The sequence below is a fragment of the Chanodichthys erythropterus genome, chromosome 13, assembly GCF_024489055.1.
Source record: "Chanodichthys erythropterus isolate Z2021 chromosome 13, ASM2448905v1, whole genome shotgun sequence".
In the NCBI taxonomy this organism is placed as follows: domain Eukaryota; kingdom Metazoa; phylum Chordata; class Actinopteri; order Cypriniformes; family Xenocyprididae; genus Chanodichthys; species Chanodichthys erythropterus.
This window is the reverse complement of record NC_090233.1, coordinates 21,168,881-21,184,546: the sequence shown is the minus strand read 5'-3', so window position 1 is coordinate 21,184,546 and position 15,666 is coordinate 21,168,881. Positions and strand designations below refer to the sequence as shown.

Sequence of the window (15,666 nt, the reverse complement as noted above, 5' to 3'; positions counted from 1 at the left end):
TTCAGTGGTGGAGATTAAGACATTCATTTTGCAGGAACAAGTAAGGAATTTTATAAAAATGGGTTGTCTAGAATTCCTTAAAGACTTTTTTCTGGGTTTTTGGGACTATGAGACTGCGAAAGTAATGGTGGTGAAGGACAAAAAACTAGGAGTTATATACAGAGCCGTGCAGCTCCTGGTGATCACATATTTCATTTGGTAAGAATCTACTTTCCACTGTCTGTCTTTTTACTAAAAATTACTTTTACAAAATTGATTTTTTTAATTGGTCATAAATATAATCTTTATCATATTTGTCTCTGAGATAGACTACTGCAGAACAACATCATGGAAATTAGAGTAATTTCATTTATTATTGTACTATAAACCCAAAGAAATGTAAAGCTTTTGCATACAAAGGACCGAAGGAGTAGTTTTTTTCTGCATCTTGAAGAAATGCAATAAAAATGCCAATAGCAATAAATAAGTGAGAGATTATTGTATTCTGGTATAAATATTATGAAATCTCAAATCTAATTATGACACTTTAGTTGTTCTTATGGTTATTCATATCTGATTTACAGAGGTTTTACAGAATAATTTGGCTGTGAATTCATAGTTTTGGTTTTTGCATTTTCATTTATACCTTTGAATAGATTTAATCTCTTTTCATTTTGATCCATATATACAGATTTTCTTCTGTTATACCCATGAAGGTGTGGATGCATTTATGTTATCTTTTATGCATGCAGGTATGTATTTATCATTCAGCAAGCATATCAGGAGACTGAGACGGGTCCAGAGAGCTCTGTGTACACTGAGATGAGGGGTGTGGCCATGCTGGGAGACGTGGTTCAGGACACTACAGAATATGTCAGACCATCTGAGGTGAGGGACCATACAACGAATAAACTGGGCATAAATTACAACGTCCTTAATTAACTTAAAAAAGTTTCCCGATATCCTTTATTATTTCAGATATTGTAAAGCGATTAAACCATATTTTTCCTGCTAGATCATATACTGTAGCTTGGTCAGCATTACTATTAATTGATTGTAAATTGATTAGAAACCCATAAATTCTTCACGCACAGGGTGGTGATGTCATCAGTACTATTCTTAGAAGAGAAGTGACGCACAATCAGACGCAGGGCACATGTGCCGAGGTGAGTGCAAAACCTAAACAATAATATTACAGTTTTTCTCCATTGGTTTGGCTCGTTTCTTGAAACAGAAATTACATTCTCAAAACTCTAAGATCATTTGGCAAAACAGTCTTACAGTTCAGCACAACACTATAGCTCACTTGCAAAAGCTCATATCTCTCCCAAAACTGTTCACTCATGCTTCAAAACTAAATTTCCCTCTCATTTAAACAGTCAATGCCCCCAAAATGCTTTGTCTCTGTGGCATTGTGTAAGCACTGCAAGTCAAAATGTTTAGATGTTTTGTCACTATGGCAGAGGACCATTGAAATATCCCTCATGTCCACCTTTCAGTCTTAGTCCAGTCCTTCATTGACAATGGTTACTGTACTGTTTTTTTATAGCTAACAGAATACAATTGTGTATAAAACTGAAAAAAAAAAGAAAAAAAGAAAAAGAAATAGGATTTTAGGGTAAGAGTAGCCTCCAAGGTTTGACATCACACATTGCACTCGTCTCATACTGCCAAGGAAATTGTAACCATTATCATTCACACACATAAAGTAACTTCCATACATCAGAGTAAAAAGAAAATGTATATAGCATAATATACTGTAATATATACACACAAACAATAAATAATGAAAATTATATGCAGCCTACAGTGCTGTAAATAAAGCTGGAGTTTCAAAATTAACAGTTCTTCAATGGTCGCTCGTTTCCTTCCAATGCCATTATTCTCTACAATAGCGTAAGAAAAGAAAACATCAAATCAGTCATACACTACATTACAGACAATTACATAGGAATGTTCTATGTTCTACACAAGTTCAATACACTACTGGCCACTACTCCCGCACTCAAAAAAATAACTTGTTGGTCTAACTTAATTCAATTATGACACCTATTTCCACACAGTTGAACTGATTTATTTGAACTTAAGCTAGGTTAATTGTACTAATGAGTGAAATTCATCCTAATTGAATGAGATCACACCAGTTTCATTTGACGTATTCTGTGTATGTTTCCTGAACATAATTCATTCTTGTTGATCCAATCAGTGCTTTTTTTTTTTTTTTTTTTTTGTTACCATCATGGTGAAGATGTGCGCTTGTGCTTAGGTTTTGAGTAGCTGTTGTACACAGACATACATGTTTCATTACCATTGAGAGGGGAAAAGCTGATGACCATATGTAGACTGTGTAAAATTTGTGCTGGCCCTCCAAGTAATTTATTTATATTTCTATAAAAACTAAACTAAAATAACACTTATTCATATGCTAAGTAACATTTATAGCATGCAAGTAATGATCAGATAAAGAACTTCTCATTACTGGCTTGAGCACAGTTAATGCTCGTTGAAAACAATATAAATTTGTTTTACATAGCCACCTAGAGCCTAACCACAAGGTCTACACTTCAGCATAATGGTAACCTCAAAAAATCGACATAACATAAACTCTTTTAAATGTCAAATATAACTGAACTTCAAACTTTAAAAGGTATTTCCCTTTACTAAAAAACACATTAAACAGCACTTAAGTTCAACATTTACTGTCCCAATCTTTCCCTATGCAAAGCATGCTGGGAACTAGAAATCCACTGCCCAGGTTCAATCAATGCAACATAAATGATTCATGTAGTCCCAACACAAATGGTTTAGGTTGACCTAACATTTTGCAAATTTAATTTCATTTAACATAATACAATTGAGTGCGAATGCCAATTAAGTAAAAAACTAAAGATTTGTATTGGTTCAGCTTATTTTATTTAAATAAACTGAACAAGCAGCTAGAATCATTTTTTTGAGTGCGTGGTTCCAAACCTGGGGTACATGTACCCCAATGCTGGGTTAAAAACAACCCAAGTTGGGTTGAAAATGGACAAACCCAGCAATTGGGTTGTTTTAAACCAGTGGCTGGGTTAAATGTTTGCCAAACCTGCTGGGTAGTTTTATTTAACTCAACTATTGTTTAAAAATTACTGTATTGCTTAATTAAAATTAACCCAAAGTATGTTGGAAATGAACATTTATTAATGTTCAATGAATAATTATTAAACAATAAACATTTATTAAATTGCTTATTAATACATTTATATTAATAAACTATTACATTTATATGAATACAATATTAAAGCTTATTAATAAACATTCACCTTTTGTCTATTATTGTTGCCTCTAATTGCATCTGGTTTTTAATTTCCCAACTATTTTGTGTTCATTTTAAGCTAGCCATATAGCAATTTTTAAACAATAGTTGAGTTAAATAAAACTACCCAGCAGGTTGGGCAAACATTTAACCCAACCGCTGGATTAAAACAACCCAATCGTTGGGTTAGTCCATTTTCAACCCAACTTGGGTTGTTTTTAACCCAGCATTTTTTAGAGTGTATGCAGAGGTACTACAGGGGGTATTTGACAGAAAGGGGAGGGGGAAAATCATCAATGACTATGACTTACTGAAATGTTACAGTAAAACCCACAGTATTAGATTTACATTGGAGGCACTAATTGCAGCTCTTTGACCCTTTTTCTTATTGTATGTTATATTCTTCAAAATAAGGATTATAATGATAATTGCATCATATAGTAAGCTGCAGTTTTTAGTCAGATAAATCAAATACTTTCATACCGGAATTACCTGGATACACCAATCAGGTAAAGTGGGTACTGAAGACAAAAAAGTTTGGGAACCACTGCTTAATTGTAAAAAAGTTATAATGATGGACAACCAGTAACTGACTTGTTACATGTTAGTCAAGTTCTAGTTTCACCTGACTGTCAATTGCTGTAATAAATTTATCAAATGTTCCAAGGATTCATACATGGTATACATACATATTGACAGTTGAACAGACTATTGTGCATGTGATGACTTAATCATTTGCAAAGATGTACTGAGACATTGAGACATGTACTTAGACATTTGCAATTTGATGAAATGAATGAGAAAATCAGTTCTGTTGCCAAGTGGTTTGGAGGTTTGTCCATGTTGTTTTGAGAATGTAATTTCTGTTTCAGAAATGAGCCAAACCAATGGAGAAAAACTGTAATACAGAGTATTTATGTTTTGGTTGGAATTCTTGTTCCGAGTCAAACAGCATTTGTAAAACGATTTTTTTTCTTCTGTGCTTTTCCAGCATTACAGTGTTGCCAATGCCAACTGCACAAAAGATTCTGACTGCACTCAAGGGGAAATTGATTTTGATGGTCATGGTGGGGTTTATAATGCATACATACATATATACAGTAGGGTCCACTAGTAGAGAACACTAGTTTAAAGACACCATGAAATCAAAATGGACAATTTTATTTATTTTTTTATATGAATTATTCCAGTATTTATTATAAATGAATTATCCATGCACATCATTATTTTTTTTTATTCACATGTCCTCGTAATCATTAATCAAAATAACTTGCCTTGTGCAGCGACATCTCTTCTCTTCTCTGGTGATGTGTTTACTAGCGTGAGGGCGGGACAACCTGCCACTCACATGAGATTGACCAATAGCAAACCACAAACATCCAATAAATTCCCGATGGACAAAATCAAGTCCAACCCTACATTTTTTCATGTTTGAGAAGCTGTTACAATTATCTATATATGTTGCAATCATCACAATAGGGAAGAAAAGACTATCACAACTTCCATTTTAAAAACTTCTGATTTAATATGCAAAAAATGAAACCTTGGAGTTAAAAATTAATATGAATGTCAGAATTTGCTTTAATGACTGCAGCACAAATTATTACTGTTTATTTAAATCCAAAACAAAATAAAACCATTAATAATTAATTAATTAAAAAAAGATTTACAGTTGATGGTCCACTGTATAAATATGAATATCAAAATAATTTCAGCAAGTCCCAGAATAGTTTGAATATGACCTTTATCAACATGTGAACTGTTTTTGAATAGGTCAAAGAACAGGACGGTGTATACCGTACTACAACTACACATTCAAGACCTGTGAGATCAAAACCTGGTGTCCCATTGAGGAATATGCTGTTGATAGGTATTGTGCTTTAGTTTATTGGTATGTGAAAAATCAAGAAGAGAAATGCACTGAAATGCCTTTTCTGTCCCCACAGGGAACCAGCTTTGGAACAGGCCATTAATTTCACAGTGTTTATAAAGAATGCCATCCATTTCCCAAAGTTTAAAGTTCTGAGGTACGTTTATGAGTTTCAGAATATTTTATAAATCAGAGGATGTTTACCCAATGCCAGCATGCTTTTTAACATTTTTACAAAATGTGAATGTGAATATTGTGTGATCAAAAAGGCATAAAGTGTGGCATATTTTTGTAGGCCAACTCGTAAATTAGCATCACACTGGTTCCCTCGACAAAATCCCATTGGCTTTTGGATTATTGCAGGAAATAAGCTCTGTGACCAGCAAAAGTCAATGATTCACACACAGTCTGTTCATCATGATAATCTTCACAGATGAACACAACTTTTATGAATTTTGTAGTCTAAAAACAATTTCCAGAAGTAATAAGCTAAATGTAGGCTATAGAACTACACCATGGTCACATGACAACTCTTTAAGTCTTTATTTAAAGTACATTTTCCCTAATATAGTTTGAATAGTTTGCAAGAGAATACATGTAAGCACAACTAGTGAGTTGATGAGTTTTTCTGTTCGGTGTAATTATGTTTAATATTTTACTGATGTATTTTATTGGTTTTACTGATGTATTTTATGTTGGAGAAGTTCTAAAATGCTAAAACGCTTATAGATTTTGACCTACCAAAAAAATTAAATAAATACATTTAAAAAAAATCACATACAGTATCTCACAGAAGTGAGTACACCCCTCACATTTTTGTAAATATTTGATATCTTTTTATGTGACAACACCGAAGAAATGACACTATAACAGTGTAAATTTGCTGTCCCCTCAAAATAACTCAATACACAGCCATTCATGTCTAAACTGCTGGCCACATTAGTGAGTACACCCCTAAGTGAAAATGTCCAAATTGGGCCCAATTAGCCATTTTCTCTCCCTGGTGTCATGTGACTCGTTAGTGTTACAAGGTCTCAGGTCTGAATGGGGAGCAGGTGTGTAAAATTTGGTGTTATCGCTCTCACTCTCTCATACTGGGCACTGGAAGTTCAACATGGCACCTCATGGCAAAGAACTCTCTGAGGATCTGAAAAAAAGAAAAGAATTGTTGCTCTGCATAAAGATGGCTTAGATTATAAGAAGATTGCCAAGACCCTGAAACTGAGCTGTAGCACGGTGGCCAAGACCATACAGCGGTTTAACAGGACAGGTTCCACTCAGAACAGGGCTCACCATGGTCAACCAAAGAAGTGGAGTGCACGTGCTCAGCGTCATATTCAGAGGTTTTGTTTGGGAAATAGATGTATGAGTGCTGCCAGCATTGCTGCGGAGGTTGAAGGGGTGGGGGTCAGCCTGTCAATGCTCAGACCATATGTCGTGCCAGAAGGAAGCCTCTTCTAAAGATGATGCACAAGAAAGCTCACAAACAGTTTGCTGAAGACAAGCAGACTAAGGACATGTATTACTGGAACCATTTACTTGAACCAACTTATTTGGTTCAGATGGTGTCAAGCGTGTGTGGAGGCAACCAGGTGAGGAGTACAAAGACAAGTGTGTCTTGCCTACAGTCAAGCATGGTGGTTGGAGTGTCATGGTCTGGGGCTGCATGACTGCTGCCAGCACTGGGGAGCTACAGTTCATTGAGGGAACAATGAATGAGCAGAGCATGATCCCCTCCCTTCGGACACTGGGCCACAGGGCAGTATTCCAACATGACCTACAACATCCCAAACACACCTCCAAGATGACCACTGCCTTGCTAAAGAAGCTGAGGGTAAAGGTGATGGACTGGCCAAGCATGCCTCCAGACCTAAACCCTATTGAGCATCTGTGGGGCATCCTCAAACGGAAGGTGGAGGAGCGCAAGGTCTCTAACATCCACAAGCTCTGTGATGTCTTCATGGGAGGAGTGGAAGAGGACTCCAGTGTCAACCTGTGAAGCTCTGGTGAACTCCATGCCCAAGAGGGTTAAGGCAGTGCTGGAAAACAATGGTGGCCACACAAAATATTGACACTTTGGGCCCAATTTAGACATTTCACATACTCACTTGTGGCCAGCGGTTTAGACATTAGTGGCTGTGTGTTGAGTTATTTTGAAGGGACAGCAAATTTACACTGTTATACAAGCTGTACACTCACTACATTACACTGTAGCAAAGTGTAATTTCTTCAGTGTTGTCACATGAAAAGATATAATAAAATATTTACAAAAATGTGAGGGGTGTACTCACTTCTGTGAGATACTGTATATATGATATCAGAAATTTCCTATATACAGTACATCATCAATCAAAAGTTTGGGCACTTACACAGTGAATTTGTTTGATACTGCCTATGGTTTGTAGGGGAAATATCAAACCAAACAAGCCAAAGAAGCTGTTACGGTGCCATTATCACCCAAAGACCAACCCTTATTGTCCAGTGTTCAGCTTGGGCTTCATCGCAGCGCAGGCCAGAGAGAAATTCAGTGAACTTTGCAGAACAGTATGTACACGGTCTATTGTCAAACAGTATACCAATTGTTTTTCTGCAACAGTAACCTTTTTATTTGTCAGTTTAATACATGTGTTAATGTGTTTAGGGTGGAATAATTGGCGTGTTCATTAACTGGAAGTGTAATTTTGATGTCGATCCCTCTAAGTGCATTCCAACATATTCATTCAGAAGGCTGGACATGAGAAAAAACCTGCCCAGCTCAGGATACTACTACAGGTACGGCTACTATTAACTGGTAGTACAATCAACAGGAACTTTCATAATCGATTGTCATTTAAAATATGTTGTGTGCGCCGTGTAAACATGATGGTTGCTGTACACGCAATATTGTAATGCATTACTTTCAAACATAATTTTTCCCAACACTGGTATCGATAAGATTGTCCTATTCAGATCCATATGACAAACAAGTTAGGTCAAAAGTGATCTAAAAGTAATGTTGCAATCATCAAAAAGAAGTCAGAATTTAAAACACCTAAAATGTGTAATGTGACGTCACTAACTACAATTTTCATCATGTAATTTGCAATCTGTAATGTACTACAATTTGTAAAGTAATATTTACAGCACTGTTAATAAATCATATTATTAACAACAATTAATCCATTTTCAAAATGCACTTCTGTTGCCTGGAAAGTGGTTTTAAACAGGAAATAGTTTAAACTAATGCACACTTTTGGACTTATGCTAATTTCATTTAATACATTTAGTTTGGGCACAGAGTTGTTTAATCATTACTCTTGAAGAATAATTCCATCTCTTAACATTTTTTTTTTTTTTTTACTTTTCAGGTTTGCAAAATATTACCATAAGGATGGTGTGGAGTACAGAACACTCATTAAAGCCTATGGGATTCGCCTGGATGTCATTGTTCATGGACATGTGAGACCATACAGGAAGTACATTAGTGCCTGTCTGACATGCTGATTCCACATATGCCTTATATTGAAACAGTATTTCTTTTCAGGCAGGGAGATTCAGTCTGATTCCGACCATCATCAACACAGTCACGGCCATGACGTCAGTAGGAATTGTACGTTTTTGCTGAATACACATTAAAAACATGGTTATTTTGGGTTAAAAAGTGTGAGATAATGACAGTGGCAGACATAAACACTTTGCAAATTGCATTATGGGAATGATTCTCAGGTTTCACTCACAGTGCTTGATCTGGAGTAACCCTGATGGAAAGAGGCATTGACGGACATATACAGCTTGTTTTCATTTAGAATCAGAGTTTGCTTAATCTTAAGAAATGTCTCATTTTCTCTCACCTAGTGCTCAATCATCTGTGACTGGATAATGCTGACGTTTATCGATAAGAATGAAGTCTTCAGTGATATGAAGTTTGATGATGTAAGTCAAGCAGGATGGAGAAGATTTCACTGAAAAAAAATTGGTGTAGGATTTACTTTGAAACAATTTTCAAATTGCTAGAGTAGCACATTGATTTAAATAGCATTGACTAAAATAGTATTCTCTTGTAAAACAGTCCAAATATTTTTTATTTACAACTTTGAGAAATATATATATATTTTGTGTGCGTGTTTTATGGTATGTTATGGAAGCTTGTTTCCGCCATGGAATAAAAAAAAAATGTAAAAGATAAAAAGTCACAATTATCTCACAATACTCACAGTTTATATCGCAATTCTGCCTTTTTTCTCGTAATTGCGAATTTATATCTTGAAATTTTGACTTCTCACAATTGCGAGTTTATATCCTCTAATTCTAAATTTTTCTTGCAATTGCGAGTTTATATTTTGTATTTCTGACTTTTTTCCTTGCAATTTTGACTTTTCTCTCAATTGCGAGTTTATATCTTGTTATTCAGACTTTTTTCCTCACAATTGTGAGTTTATATCTCACAATTTTGACCTTATAATGCGCAATTGCAACTTCATATCAAGCAATTCAAAGAAAAAACATGTATCAGCAGCATTTTTGTTATGTTATTTAATTATCATTTAATCACCTTCATGCCATTCCAAACAGTATGACTTTCTTCCATTGAGCACAGAAATATTTCACAGAAAATAACGTATAAGAAACGTATAAGAAAGTCATCCAGTTTGGAACATGATGGTCAATAAATGAAGGAATTTGTATTTTCTATTTCTTGAATAGTTTAATCGAAAGCCGTTTCTATTTTGTTTAATCAGGTTTCCAAGCAACCCAGCCAGCCAGTGACAACAGACCTCACTCTTACAAGCTATGGCTCCACCCACTCTGACCTCTCAGATGGCGTGCCATTGTAAAGCATCCTTTCGCCACCAAAACCACTCCAGTGATGGCATACCATGCCTAATATAGAGTGTAGTACAATATTTTTTACATAAAGGACTGGATATTTTCCTGTCTAAGGGGTATAAAACAGCACAAAATGCCATATCAGAATCTTGAAAAGCTTAAAAAAAACATGCAGAACCACATATTGGTTAAGCTTCACCTCAATAAATATTAAAAATTGATCATTAATTTAATTGCTTAGTGTTTAATTCATCTACACAATGGGTTTGCATGTATCTTCCATCTTCAAATTGTCATGAAACAAATGTTTTACTTCTGTAAAATTCAATGAAAATTAATATTCATTAAGTAAAAACTCATTGAATATTGTGTTTCATACAAATGTGTCACATGATTTAATTTCCAGGACCTAAAGCAGCACTTGATTTTGATCGGACTGTTAAAATATTGACATTTTGATCAAATAGTTTTCTTTGGAATAATGTGAACAGACAAAATCAAATTTTGATTTCATGTTGACTTTAAAGTTTGACACCAAGTTTATCTGGTGATTTTTTCATAAAGTCACCATGAAATGGAAGTTGCAATAATCTGTTCTTCTCTACTGTGATGTATATCCGAGTGATATCGAACAAGAAAAAATGTGGGACTTGATTTTGTCCACCGGGAAATGATTGGATCATTGTGGTTTGTCATTCTCATGTGACAGGTTGCCCCACCCTGTTATTTATTCAAGTTATTTATTTTAGTTATTTATTCATGCACATCATTATTTATAAAATAATGATGTGTATGAATAAATGTATAAAAAAAATACTGCATTATTCCATAAAAAAAACAAGAATTGTCAATTGATTTCATGGTGACCAAGCACTGAAAAAGATCAATCTGGGAACCTTCATCCATCAACAATCATCTTGCATAAGGAAAGATGAGATGGTTTCTCCAAAGAGAAGCACTTGCACTGCTAACCTGATAACAACTCTTATAATATTGGTTACAGTAATGAAATTTAGGGGAAGAGGAACTGCGTCTTCCCAGCTCTACTCTAAATGTGATTAATAGAAACCTATCGATTTATGCAGCTCACACTTCTGAGGTTTATGGATCAGTCTTTTAAGCAATGATCAAGGGTGCATATAAAACCCCATCTCCCCAGACAGGACAAGAGACTGAAACCAGATGCTAAAGAGAATGGACAGACAATGAACTTAGCAAGACTATGTAGCCATTTGTCTAAGGCACAACATAGTCTTATATAGATTGCTTACAACACTTCTTTTAGTTTATTAAAAATAGAAAACAATAATCTTTTTTTTGTGCTTATTTTCATGGAAATGATCATACATTTGTTTTTACAGGATTATTTGATGAATTTAAAGTTGAAAAGAACAGAATTTTGTAACTATGTAAACATTTTTACTGTCACTTTTGATCAATTTAATGAATCCTTGTATTATATGTTATAGTTCATGTTAGCTGAGGTCCATTGAATAATATTAACAGATACATCTTTTGATTTTAACAATGCACTAGTAAATGTTAAAATATTAACTAAGGTTAATAAATGTTTTGGAAATACTTTTCATTGATAGTTTTAATCTGCATTTAGACATGCTCCAAATGTAACAGGGTCACAAAAAAAATGCAAATCTCGTAAAATAAATGCAAAAACAATTAGCATTCAATAATAATTAAATATTATGAAATAAATAGTTTGACCTCCTGAGATTGACAAACATGTTCTGAGTGTTAAGCACCTACTTTGACCGTTTGCCGGAAAAGATAAATCTTTTGAAGTGTTTCAAACCCTTTTCTGAAAAAAAAAAAAAACGCTTTTTGCTCTTACATTTCAGTAAGTGGTGAGTACAGCAATGCCAATTCGCAATGGTTGGATTTCAAATTGCATATTGCATAGCATGTCATATATCTCCATGATGGCCAGGTCTTTGCCTCAGAGATAAAAAAAATCTAATTATAATGTGGTAATGTAGAGTGGGAAGGCAGAGCTGGGTGCCAGGCAGTGATGTGGACGTCTCATTAAGTTAAACTGGCTATTGCAAACCTCAAATAGCCCTATATGTGGTTACAAAAACTAAAAGCCATATTCTTTACAGAATTAAACTCATAAGCATCAAAAAGAGGTTATATCCAAATGGACTATTACCACTGGGACATATTAGTTTCATGACACTGTCAGAAAGAGCCATATCAATGCAGATTCAGTTGGTAACCATAATGACCAAAATCATCATTTACATTTAGTTACTTAGGAAATAATGAAGGAAGATCATTTGCAAAAGTGAATTCTTCATATACAAAAATATTTATTAACACACAATAAAAAAAAAAAAAAACTTTCAGTACCAAATCATTTCCACTGTTATAATGTACACAAATTTAATTCAGATCTCATCTGTACAAATGGCACAAACTCACGTAGTTTGGTACAACTGATGGAGTGTATCAGGTGAACAGCATCTATGCGTTCATACTAAGGACCCAGTCAATGGTCTCTAGCAGGAAGCTCATATTATAGTGGGCGGCAATGTTCCGGAACACTTCCACCTGCTCAGAGAAGCTCTGTAAACATGGAAATAAGAAAACATGACAGACAACATGACTAAAACAAGAACATTTGTCGGTGGTCCATTGGTTGTAAAACATACACTACCATTTGAGGTTGGTAATATTTTTTAATGATTTTGAAAGAAGGGCTGCATTTATTTACTCAAAAATAAAACAAAAACAGTAATATTGTGAAACATTATTACAATTTAAAATAAATGTTTTCTCTTGTAATATATTTTTTAAAATGTAATTCATTCCTGTGATGCAAAGCTGAATTTTTAGCATCATTACTCCAGTCTTTAGTGTCACATGATCCTTCATAAATCATTCTAACATGCTGATTTGCTGCTCAAGAAACTTTTCTTCTTTAGTGAGTAGAAAGTTCAAAAGTATTTATTTGAAATAGCAATGTCTTTACTGTCACTTTTGATCAATTTAATGTGTCCTTGCTGAATAAAACCTTACCGAACCCCAAACATGAATGGTAGTAATACTAATATCCATAAGTATTACCATATATGACACAAGTACCTTTGTGGTGAAGCTGAGGTTGAAATCTCCAGCACAGCTACAGTACAGCGGCATATTTGCTTCCTTCACTCCTTTGCATTTGGCACATTCCTATGATGGGATAAAGTGCCGTAAGTGCCATTTACAGACGTGAAGGTCAATGGATTTTACACAGATTTTACAAAACCATAAATCTAAAACACTCTGAAAGTGGTAAATTATGCCGTTTGTGTCTCTCACCAGGTCTTGTAGGGTGTAACTCATGAGTTTCTTCTGGAGCGCCTCCACCAGGGCCATTTCTATAGACTCTGTGTCGTACTGGGCCTGACAGTTTGAACAGAACCACTGAGGAAGAACTGAACCATCCTACATGGGGAAAGAGGAAAGAAGAGTGAAGGGAGAATCTTATTGTCTTTTTTGGCTAGCTTGATCACATGGGAAGGAATGAACAGGTGGGAAAACGGCAAATAGTTGCAGCTTAATGAGTTTCAAAAAAAGCTCTTAAAATCCCTTAAATGTAAAAATGAATGAGTAGTAAATCATTAACCACAGGTTTAAATATAACAAACTTTAACAATGAGAGTCAGGTTGTCACCTGGGAAACTGCAGGGTCTTTGCAGAGGTCAAGGTCACGACAGAAGTTACAGTGGTGGCAGATGACCTCTGGCAGGACATAGGACTTGCAGGGGTCACGGAACTGGGCGTCCTCTGAGAATTCTCCAACGTCCACCAATCGCAAAAGATCTCGCTTCAGTTTGTTCACCTGATTGACAATGTTGGCGTCCAGAGAGAGCACCTGGAGGAACATTACACACAGAAACAACATCTTCATAAAATTGTTCAAAAGTTTTAATGTTTGTGAAAGAAGTCTCTTATGTTCACTAAGGACATATTATTGTAAAATATTATTACAATTTTAAAAAGCTGTTTTCTATTTGAAAATGTAATTTATTCCTGTGATGTCAAAGCTTAATTTTCAGCATCATTACTCCAGTCTTCAGTGTCACATGATCCTTCACAAATCATTCTAATATGCTGATTTGATTGCTTAATATTTTTGTGGATAACTGTGACATTCTTTTCAGGAAGATTTGATGAATTGAAAGTTCAAAAGAACAGCATTTATTTGAAACAATTTATATCAACATTTATAAATGTCTTTACGGTCACTTTTGAGTTTTAAAAATATACAAATATTAATAAAAAAAAAAATCTTACTGTCCTCAAACTTTTAAATAGTAGTCTTGTGTAGGGATGTATTGTTACAACTTAAGAAGATTAAAACACAATTCTGCAGAAAAAAACACAAGAGCGAGGGGTGCATGTTGATACCTGGCAGACGTATTTAATAAACTCCAGAGCAGGGTTATTGAGGGGCAAATGAGAACCAGGAAGAACAGGAAACATCTCTGAAGGGAGTGTAACACTGCGAGTGCTCGACACTTTCTTCTGAATCTTCTGAGTGATGGTGAAAAAGTTCTGTGTGAGTTCACTTGACACATACTCCTGAGAGAACGTAATCAAACCTACAACACAACAGACACAACTACATGAGTGAATCTTACAGAAGACTTGTGCTGGGTGGTATGAACAAAAATCTGGATCACAGTATTTTTTAAGATTCTGGTGGTTTATCACAGTATTTTTTTCTTTTCATAACTAGACCTTTATATAAGTTTATAGTGACTTATTTGTCTGTAGGAGTACATTGAATATGAAGCACTGTAATGTCAAATACAAATTTACTTTAAAAAAAATGGTGGAAATCAAATCAATTTATAAAACAAATTAATTAATCTTTTAAAATAATAATCTTTTTGAAGGGTTGTAATAAAGACTTTTAAGTTTCTGCTGTTTAATAAACTGTAGAAGTATTGTGCAATAGTAATATATTTCTGTTATAAATTCTTCAAGTTAAACCAAACTTATTTTGACGGGTTGTCATAAAGACCTTGACATGATAGTTTTATCAAATGGTAAAATGCTCATGAAGTGACTCTCAGAGCAGCTCTGAAGATGAACTTCATGTCTTCATATAGTGAGATGGCAGATATTAAAAACACCACGGGAGTCGTGAGTTCTTCAATATGTGTATGTCACATAGGGCTGTGACGATAACCGCGGTAATAAGATGTCGACCGCGGTGTTTAGGTCATCACCGCACTCTTTTTTTTTTTTTTTTTTTATTATTTGCTAGTGAAAGTTACAGGAATGCATATGGTGTGTTATATGAAGTATAAACAATTTGTCATTGTTTGCCAATTTACTGTCTTCCGGCAGCGTCTGCAGTATTTCCTCTGTTTTTTGTTTTTTTTGCAAGGTGGTGGGGGGTGTCTGCCGAACGAATAGCAAGAGCAGAACGAATTTGTCAAACGTTTTAAACTCAACAAAATTGTAAATGCAAATATCAAGAGCATGCTCACACATGAAAATAACAGAACAAAACAGCGTTGGATGAAGTAGTTTTTTTTCCCCTTCTCCCAAAACCGCTTATATACTACTGTTTCAGCTATTAAAATAGTTCAGTTTTGTATGTAAATGTAAAAATGGTTATATTTCTTTTCTTTTCTTTATAAAATTAATTTACAAAAATGTTTGGAGCATTTTTTTGTTAGTTAAATGAAAGTTTTTTTTT

The 15,666-nt window shown here is 34.6% G+C and overlaps 2 protein-coding genes across 4 annotated transcripts in view; one reads left to right on the top strand and one right to left on the bottom strand.

Annotated features, from left to right (window-relative positions):
• The first annotated feature begins 58 nt into the window (after positions 1-58).
• On the top strand, positions 59-9,958 carry p2rx2 (purinergic receptor P2X, ligand-gated ion channel, 2). The gene is made up of 12 exons (XM_067407694.1): positions 59-198; positions 732-867; positions 1,074-1,145; positions 4,266-4,341; positions 5,048-5,144; positions 5,221-5,301; positions 7,550-7,688; positions 7,786-7,916; positions 8,492-8,582; positions 8,668-8,733; positions 8,979-9,056; positions 9,863-9,958. The coding sequence occupies exons 1-12, from the start codon at positions 59-61 to the stop codon at positions 9,956-9,958; spliced, it is 1,203 nt and encodes a 400-aa protein (XP_067263795.1).
• pole (polymerase (DNA directed), epsilon) overlaps positions 7,837-15,666 on the bottom strand; it is a 34,055-nt gene continuing 26,225 nt past the window's right edge. Inside the window, exons 45-51 of one of the 3 annotated variants that reach the window (XM_067407690.1) lie at positions 14,364-14,557; positions 13,627-13,827; positions 13,272-13,397; positions 13,035-13,142; positions 12,390-12,533; positions 8,975-9,085; positions 7,837-8,744 (exon numbers count right to left, since the gene is read on the bottom strand). In XM_067407690.1, coding sequence (XP_067263791.1) covers positions 12,432-12,533; positions 13,035-13,142; positions 13,272-13,397; positions 13,627-13,827; positions 14,364-14,557 — 731 coding nt within the window. In that variant the 3' untranslated portion in view covers positions 7,837-8,744; positions 8,975-9,085; positions 12,390-12,431. Of the gene's footprint in view, positions 8,745-8,974; positions 9,086-12,323; positions 12,534-13,034; positions 13,143-13,271; positions 13,398-13,626; positions 13,828-14,363; positions 14,558-15,666 lie in introns of those variants that run through there. The other 2 variants (XM_067407693.1, XM_067407692.1) reach the window with 2 other exon arrangements.

Excerpts from the sequence above, each read along its gene's own strand:
- p2rx2 (XM_067407694.1), top strand. The coding sequence starts at position 59 with ATGGGTTGTCTAGAATTCCTTAAAGACTTTTTTCTGGGTTTTTGGGAC. Across the intron at positions 5,145-5,220 it reads GAGGAATATGCTGTTGATAG|GGAACCAGCTTTGGAACAGG; the intron begins GTATTGTGCTTT and ends CTGTCCCCACAG. Across the intron at positions 9,057-9,862 it reads GTGATATGAAGTTTGATGAT|GTTTCCAAGCAACCCAGCCA; the intron begins GTAAGTCAAGCA and ends TTGTTTAATCAG.